Source organism: Mesocricetus auratus, unplaced genomic scaffold, assembly GCF_017639785.1.
Source record: "Mesocricetus auratus isolate SY011 unplaced genomic scaffold, BCM_Maur_2.0 Super-Scaffold_100030, whole genome shotgun sequence".
NCBI lineage: Eukaryota > Metazoa > Chordata > Mammalia > Rodentia > Cricetidae > Mesocricetus > Mesocricetus auratus.
Window position 1 is genome coordinate 14,904,734 of NW_024429211.1, and position 9,025 is coordinate 14,913,758.

At 39.8% G+C, this 9,025-nt stretch overlaps 1 protein-coding gene across 1 annotated transcript; it reads left to right on the forward strand.

The window, feature by feature from the left end:
- The first annotated feature begins 6,264 nt into the window (after nucleotides 1–6,264).
- LOC121134789 (mas-related G-protein coupled receptor member B4-like) lies at nucleotides 6,265–7,315 on the forward strand. The gene has a single exon (XM_040733352.1). The coding sequence runs from the start codon at nucleotides 6,272–6,274 to the stop codon at nucleotides 7,313–7,315; it is 1,044 nt and encodes a 347-aa protein (XP_040589286.1). The 5' UTR covers nucleotides 6,265–6,271.
- Nucleotides 7,316–9,025: the final 1,710 nt, after the last annotated feature.

The following is a 9,025-nucleotide window of genomic DNA, read 5'->3' on the forward strand; positions in this document are numbered from 1 at the left end:
TGCACCAGCAGGGAGATTCTCTGATCAAAGAGAAGTGCTTTATAAAGAGAAAATTTTCCTTATGTTTGGGCTATTATAACAATATATTTGAGTTTGTAATCTGATCTCAATTGGTTAAAAAAACAACCATTTATGTGAATATTTACTGACACAGAATGTTTTATAAAATACTGACTGTAGCATTTCTGTAGCTGTCTTTTGAGGGAGGCATCTCCTTTTGATGGTGCTCCTTGTAAGTATCTGGGGTCAAGGACTACTCCTACAATTCCAAACCTTACTTCACCAGAAGCTTAAAGAAAGTGCAGCTTAAGATTACATTTCTTTATTTACTGAAATTCATAGTGACTAAATAAATTATATATGTTACAAAACTTCCTTTTATAGAAACAACCTTTTTTCAATGTTTCCAGAGTTAAACAGATACATTATAATCACAGTTCTTATTAATTTTTGTAGGATTTAAAGAATTTATGGACCTGATTATCTTTCTTATACAAATGGCTTAGTAAACAAATATACAGTCTCAAGGAAAGCCTATTAAAATATTTTCACCCAGTGGAGTCCTTACCTTCAAGTTCACTGTGTCTGCCGTTTTCTGCACTGGAAAATTTAATCAGGTTTTGTAATGAGATCCATCAACATCCACTCAAATCTGAAGGTAAAAGGACACTGTCCTCTCTATTTGTCTTCACAATGCCTTGCTTACTATTCCATTGTCAAATCATTTATATTCCTCTGTTCTCTTTGCCACGATTCCCCTCTCTGATGGTCTAATCTCTTACAACAAATTTCCAATAATTAAAAATAATAGTCAAAACTTACAGTTTAGTTAGGTTTTCTAGATATACAGAGATACATTTGAGATAGACAGTCTTCAAACCTTTCAAGGACCTTCAGCAAATGGCATTTAAAATGGTTTAGGGTTTTTTTAACAATGATAATTGTCTTCTCCTGGCACACCTGAGCGGAAGATGGATACTAAAGAAACTCGTTATGGAGTTTTCTTTCAACATGGCAAGATTATGCATTTGGGCAAGAAATGGCTCTTGTTTGGACTGTTGCTGTATAAACTGGACACACAGTACCCACAGGAAAGTGACTGTTGAGCTTGAACAGTCCTACAGGGTTCTTGCTTCATAGAATAGTTTGCCAGGCATTCTGCAGGACACAGAAAAATGACTGACAGACTGCCAATGCAGGCAGACAGTTTAGAATTTCCTGCTTTGCTGAGAAGTCTTTCAGACACACTGTGGCCTGTGAACTAAAGATGAATGCCCCAATGTTACAGAGGAACTTCAGGTGACTGTCCACGTAGTGAGATGTCTCTGTCAATTCTAGTGTTTATATAGTATCCTTCTGTGTTCTTTGATGGAGTTGAAGATGGATAGTTATAATTATAGTTTTCCTTAGTTATGATAAAACATAAGCTACATATAAGACTCTAGACTCACACGGATAGGATAGATAATCCTTTCTTTAAATCTTACGAAATGTTAATAGACAAAATATTGTAACTATAGTTCTTGCCTGATAACTGTTCTTTTATATGTATAATTTGACTATGTTAAAGTTAAACCATTTTTTATATAGACAGAAAAGAGGAGATGATGGGGGAAGTCCTTCTGTGTATATGTTGATGAATAAAGCACTGTTGGTCAATAGGGAATCAAGATAGGTGGGAATAGAAGTCTAGGAGGATTCTGGGAAAGGCAGTGAAGAGAATCATCACCATGTGATCCCGGGGAAGAAAGGACAGGTCAGGATGCCATCCTCACAAAGATATGTTATATATATGTTAATAATTACATCAGAGCTAGCCATTAAGAAACCATAGTATATGGTCAACAGCTTCATAATTAATATAGTTTTTCGTGTGTTATTTGGGGCTAAATGGTGACAGGACCCAGGTGGCTGGTGGGAAGACTACATGTTATACTTATCAGATCCCCTTTATGCTCTCCAAGGAAGATGTGGGCATCCATTGGGGATCTTCAAAGTCTGTAATATCATTTAGGTCAGTGCCTTGGCCCTCCTCCATATGTCTAGGCTGAGAGAGCATCCTTTTATGTGGAATGGGCTCCCAATGTTCATTCTTTTGCTAGAGATGAATACTGCTCTACTATCAGAGGCCCCATAGATTGCTGAGACCTCCTCACAGTTACCCACACACAGGGGGTCTGGATCCGCCCTATGCTGGTTTCCCAGTTATCAGTCTGGGGTCCATGAGCTCCATTTTGTTCAGGTCTGTGATTTCTGTGTGTTTCACCAACCTGGTGTTGAGCCCTTTGCTCATCACTCCTCCCTTTCTGAAACTGGATTCCAGGAGTTCAGTTCAGTGTTTAGCTGTGAATGTCTGTTTCTGTTTCCATTAGCTACTGGATGAAGGGTCTAGGATAGCATATAAAGTAGTCATCAATCTTATTATCGGGGAAGGGCATTTAAGGTAGACTCTCCACTATTGCTTATATTGCTAGTTGAGGTCATCACTGTATATCTCTGGACATTGCCCTGATGCCAGATTTATCTTTAAACCTATAATGGTTCCCTCTATCATGGTATCTCTTATCTTGCTCTCATCTATTCTTCCCCCTACTCAACCTTCCTGCTCCCCGATGTCCTCCTCTCCCCTCATCTTCTGCCCTTCTCTTTCTCCTAGCTCCCTCTTCCCATCCCCATGCTCCCAATTAGCTCAGAGATATTGTCCCTTTCCCCTTGTCTGGAGAACCATATATGTCTCTCTTAGGGTCCTCCTTGCATTCTAGTTTCTATGGCAGTGTGGACTGTGGGCTGGTAATCCTACGCTCTATGTCTAAAATGCATATATTAGTGAGTACATACCATGTTTGTCTTTTTGTGACTGAGTTACCTCACTCAGGATGGTTTCTTCAAGTGCTATCTATTTGCCTGTGAATTTCAAGATTCCATCGTTTTCCCCACAGAGTCATACTCCATTGTGTAAATGTACCACTTTTTCTCTGTCCACTCTTTAGTTGAGGGGCATCTAGTTTGCTTCCAGATTGTGGCTATTGCAAATAATGCTACTATTGTTGTATGAATGTACATCTTTTTGGTATATGCCTAATAGTGGAATTGCTGTATCTTGTGCTAAACTGATTCCCATTTTCCTGAGGAATCTCCATACTGATTTCCACAGTGGTTGTACAAGTTTCAAAACATCACAAGGTTTTTGAGGGTGGCATGGATGAAAGAACAGTTGACAGTAGGAAAAAATCATATTTGGTGCAATAAAACATTGTCTCAATAGTTCCACTCATCTGAGGCTGCAAATAACAACCAACACTAGATACACACTTTAAATGTACCTCACTACTGGAATGAAGTGAGTGACCTGCATGTCCCTCATGATGAAAGGAGCCATGGACAACAATAGACACCCTGTCTGCAGTAGGGCCATGGTACTAGACATGGCTCCCAGTGGAAGCCCTAGTGCCAGACATCACCATGGCACCTGACAGCAGAATGTGCCACTTTGGTCTACATGGCCGCAAATGTGTCATGACCCTTGGATACCAACATTGTCCCAGGAGGCTGATTAGATCCCAGAATCCACACAAACCCTGATTGCAGCATTTAGTCCAAATTCAAAAGTCCTCAAAGTCTAAACAATGTCAAACATGTTTTAAAGTCCAAAGTCTCTTCCAAGACTCATGCCAATCTCTTACTTTCCTATAAAATCAAAATGAGAAAGGAGATCACATACTTCCAACACATTATGGCACATGATATATATTACCATTCCAAAAATGGAAGAAAGGGTGCATAGAGAAAAACTGGACCAAACCAAAGGAAAACAAGCTGGGCAAACACTAAACCCTTCATCTCCCTGTTCAATATCAAAACACAAGTCAAATCCCCAACTCTGTTCAGCTTTGCTGACTGCAACATACTTCTTTTCTTGGGCTGATTCAACTCCCTGTTAACAGATTTCCTGGGCATGTGTCCCACAACACTGGCATCTCCAGAAACATTCCAGTCTTCACATTAACATCTTCCCACAATTGACTCTCTAGGCCTACATTCAGGGACACTCCTGATACATGCCTGGACTCAGATACTTTCTATTGCTGCAGAGGGAGATGCCATAACCTTTCTCTTATCTTTGACTGTAAGTTAGAACAACATGGCCAAAGTTGCCAAGTTCCACTGCTTGCTGCGTTTGTAACATGACCCCTCATACCTTCACCAGCTTCCTGTTTTTGATAGTTTCCTTCACTGCCTAAAACTGACTGTCCTGAATCTCAATCTGTAGACTTGGCTGGCCTTGAGTTAGGAGATCCACCTGCCTCTGTCTCCTGTGTGCTGAAACTAAAAGCACGTACCACCATGCCTGGATATAAGCTACTCTTTAACATCTTTTCACACGTTGGAAACTTAGCTATGTGGGTCTTGTTCTTAGTTCACCACTTCCTTTATTCCTTTTAATATCAGGCTTTTCTTTAATCTGTTTATGTACTTGAGAATAAGACTTACCTCCATTACACTTCCTGGTACCCATTTTCTCCTCAAATTGTACATTTTGTAACTTTTTTTGCTCAGCTTGCTCCTTTTCATTTTAGATCTTCATAAAAGTGAACTCTACTAGCAACAAGACAGAGTTGATATTAGCCTGTCTTAAGATTTCCTCTGCCAATGAAATTAATGCAAAACACTTCAATTTAGGCTTAGGTGTACTTTTGGACAAGGGCAGAAAGCAGAAGCAGACATATTCTTCACCAAAATATCACAAGAATAATTTCTAGGCAACAAACTAACATTCTTCTCCTCTGAAACATCTTTAGGCAGGCCTCTATAATTCAAATCACACTCAGAACCAACGTCTCCCACTGACTAGAAAAATGCTAACAAACAAAACCAGTCAGAATGGGAGCTGAAGCTGAGTTGATCCAATTTTGGCTCCTGGTTCCATTTCATGAAGCTGAAATGTGCATTGGTGAACAATTATACCCGCCCCTGCCATGCTACCATCGTCAGCAATTTCAATTTTGAGAGTCAGCTGCTTACCTAGTACCTGTCTACATATTTTAAGCTTTTGATTCCCCAAATTGTTGCCTGGATGAAAATCTTGTGCTCCTATGGGGTGATCAAGGCTCCAAGAATGGATGGTGTGACCTTGGTTGACACAACTGAGTTTGTTAGGTGATTTTCTTCAAAGCCCTTGTGTGAGATTAGTTTGTAAGGTATTTTGGATGCTTTCCCTGAGCATGGAGCTCTGTCTCAGCATTATCAGATGATTTCTCCTTCAGTAAGTCCTCTGTCTAGAATAAGAAGTTATCAAGAATGATCCTATGATGCAAAACTTTCTGTATGGGTACTGTTCAGGCTAAGCTAATGCAAGCACAGGAACATCCCTCATTCTGCACCCTTGGCCCGTGTGGGACAGAAAAGCTGTTTTCTTCAAATGTCTCTGTTGCCTTAGGAGCTAGAAATAAAGGCCTATTAAGGGTGTCTGTATGGGGGAGTGGAGTGAAAAGATAACTCTAAATGATGCTACCCACCCAGCTATGCTGTTCTCTTTTCTAGACTGTTTGCATTCATATGTAGATCTCAAAGCTCTTCTCAGGGGTTGGGACACTATTCCCGAATGCAGATGTTCTTCATTTTCTGCTGCAATATAGCCCACATTTCTCATGCCAGAGACATGTGCCTTCGCACGAAGGTACAAGTCACAACCCAAACAACATTTACTCCAAATTTTCAACTACCCTTGAACTTATGATTCATTTGCTTACTTGTTATACTTCTTTAGTTTGTTTGTTTGTTCGGGGCAGATCTCTCAACTCTCCCATAAAACCATGTAGAGAGTAGGACACTGATGATATAATAACAAACAGAAAAGTGCTTTATGTCCTTCTAGGCTAAGAAGTGTGACTGTTGACACACAGGTCTTCCTAAAAAGTGCCATTCCCTTCACGACTTTCATTAATTGTTCCATTTTTCCCATTTGATAGACCCCTTACAGTGACTGAGGGAAGCTATGACTTGTGCCAGGATCTTCCATCTTCCTACATCTGAGAAGGAACCTCATCCCTGGAACAGAAAGAAAGTTAGTGTCAGAATTCTGTCTCTTCCTGACACTGCATAAGATGTTTAGCAGCTGTACTGCCATAACCAACTACACCAATATCACTAGAGGCAATAGTCTGAAGATAGACTGCATAGTACAAACTGGATTAAAAAGAAATGCCTAGCACTTTGGGGGTTTGATAAAATATGTAATCTCTGCAAGCCTGTGGACTTGACAGAAAGTATCATGCATTCACATCTCAATTTACTTTGTAGGAATACCAGTGGAAAATTTCCAAGCATGGGTCTAACTATACCAACCTGGAACAATTGCATAACAACAATTAATGAAAATGACTTCATTGAAAACTTGCACTGTACCGACATGTACAATATCCTGAATATTCTCACTGTCATCATTGCCGTGGTTGGGCTGGCAGGAAATGCCATTGTGCTGTGGCTTCTGGGATTCCATATGCACAGGAACGCCTTCTCTGTCTACGTCCTCAACCTTGCTGGGGCTGACTTCCTCCACCTTTGCTTTCAGACTCTGCATTCCCTGCATCGTGTCCTTTTAATGTTCCATATCAGCTACTTCGATGTTCCCATCTCCCTCCTCAATGTACTAATCTTTGCTTACCTTGCAGGTCTGTGTATGATTGCAGCCATCAGTGCTGAGCGTGCTCTGTCCGTTTTGTGGCCCATCTGGTATCACTGTCAACGACCAAGACACACATCATCTGTCATGTGTGCCCTGTTTTGGGCCTTCTCTTTACTGTTAAGCCTCCTGTTAGGAGAGGCTTGTGGCTTACTGATTAGATATGAAATTTTTCACTGTAGGACTTATAGTTTCATCACTGCTGCATTTGTAATAGTATTATTTGTGGTTCTTTGTGGATCCAGCCTGGCCTTGTTGGTCAGGATCTTCTGTGGCTCACAGAGGATTCCTGTAACCAGATTGTATGTGACCATTGCAATCACAGTGCTGGTCTTCTTACTCTTTGGTCTGCCCTTTGGTATTTATTGGTTCCTCTTAGATTCCCTTGAGGAGTTGCATGGAATTTTTCCTTGCAATGTTTTTGAAATAACAACTTTACTATCCTGTGTTAACAGCTGTGCCAACCCCATCATTTACTTCCTTGTTGGTTCCATTAGGCACCGAAGGCTGCAACGGAAGACTCTGAAGATTATGTTGCAAAGAGCCATGCAGGACACTCCTGAGGAGGAAAGTAGAGAAAGGCATTCTTCAGGAAATCCTGGAGAGCAGGAAACAGTCTGGTGTAGTAGTTAGGTGAATCCTTGAGCAGAAAAATTTGCTTTGAGAATCACCTTGGCCTTCATCTCTGTTGCCCATTTTCATAACTTTGCTCAATTGATTGACAAAATTGTCATTTGTAGATATTGGGTGAAATGGGCTTGTTAAACAATTGCTGACTACAGCATCCTAAAGTTGCCTTATGTGTAATACTTGTGATCAAATCACTAGGGCCCAGGGCAGCTTGCACTGTAGACAAACTCCTTCCTCCAAAGAAAGCCCAAAACAGTGCAGGAAGGTCAGGATTTCTTTGGTCATCAAAACTGATAAAGACTAAATAAATACTACATATTATAGAAATGTCCCTATTTTTTTACAAGTTGTTTTCTAAATGTTAAGAGAAATGAATTGAAATTCCCACAATTCTGGTTTACTTTAATGTCTTCACATTTTAGAATATATGTACAATTTTAAAATGTTCCTTATATAAATCGCTTAGTAAACAAATATGCATCTTTAAGACTGATAATTCTAAATCTCTGTCCCACAGTTTGAGTCATTAACTTCAAGTATCTACTATATTCAACATTGAAAAAATGTCAGGTTTTACACATTAACATCCAAGCACACTTGAAGGTGGAAAGAGAATATCTGATGGGGTTGCCCTTCTGCGTATACATTTCTTTTATTCGTTGATAAATAACACATTGTGTGGCTAGTGGCCATGCAGGAAGGTTAGGCAGGGCTACCTTATGAGGAGAATTCTGGGACAGGCATAGGGAGAGGATTCGCAATGTGAGCATGGGAAGATCAAACACATCCGGCATTCTCTGGTAAGCCAAGATCACGTGGAAATACATAAATTAATAGAAATGGGTTAATAATTAAGATAAAGCTAGCCACTAAGAAGCCCTAGTCACCTGTCAATAGTTTTATAACTAGTATAGCATCTGTGTGTTTATTTGGGGCTGAGATGGGTGGCAGAACCCTGACAGGCCGGAAAACTCATGCTAACAAAATCGTGCTATCAATATGCAGCACAAATTTCCATGTATAACTTCGGAAAAGCTTAAGAAGGTTGTCTTAAAAACAAAAGAATAGAGGAAAGCATGACTTCTTGGTAGCAGCATTTTCTTAGATGGGCACTGTTTGCTGGAGACAATCAGAAGTGTGTGACTACTTTAAGAGAGGCTTCCTGACTCAGCATAAGTTACAAAAACCACCACATGGCTTCCTTAGACTTGTTGTTTAGCAGATAAAAGACTCGTGGTTAGAAAAAGATTAAGATATATAGTAAAGCCTGGTTCAGAGGGAAAAAGAAAAACCTCTAGAGGGTTTATAGTGTGTTTAAAAATACACAGAGATTTGGGAGAAAAAAGAAGAGGGATAGAGAAAATCCTTTAAAACAACGAAATAGGGTAATAAGAAAGCCATGTAGGACAGAAAGCACACAGAGAGTTTAGATACTGTATGATATTGTGTTGTCTTTGAAGTGTTTAATTGTTGGGGAAGGAGCAACAACTGCTAAAAGATTATCAATTCTGCTAAATTAATCCAGCATATATATTTGAAAAATGCTTTGACTTCAAAATTTAAGTCTAAGGAAATGTTACTTTGGAAAAGGTGTTCTATTTTTTTTCCACAGAAAATGGAAAGCTATGGATTTCTTCAGACTAATGTAGTTTGATAAAGCAGGACTCTCTGAAGCAGTGTCCTATGTGATACAGCATCCAAGTCACCTAAGGC

Excerpts from the sequence above, each read along its gene's own strand:
- LOC121134789 (XM_040733352.1), top strand. The coding sequence starts at position 6,272 with ATGCATTCACATCTCAATTTACTTTGTAGGAATACCAGTGGAAAATTT.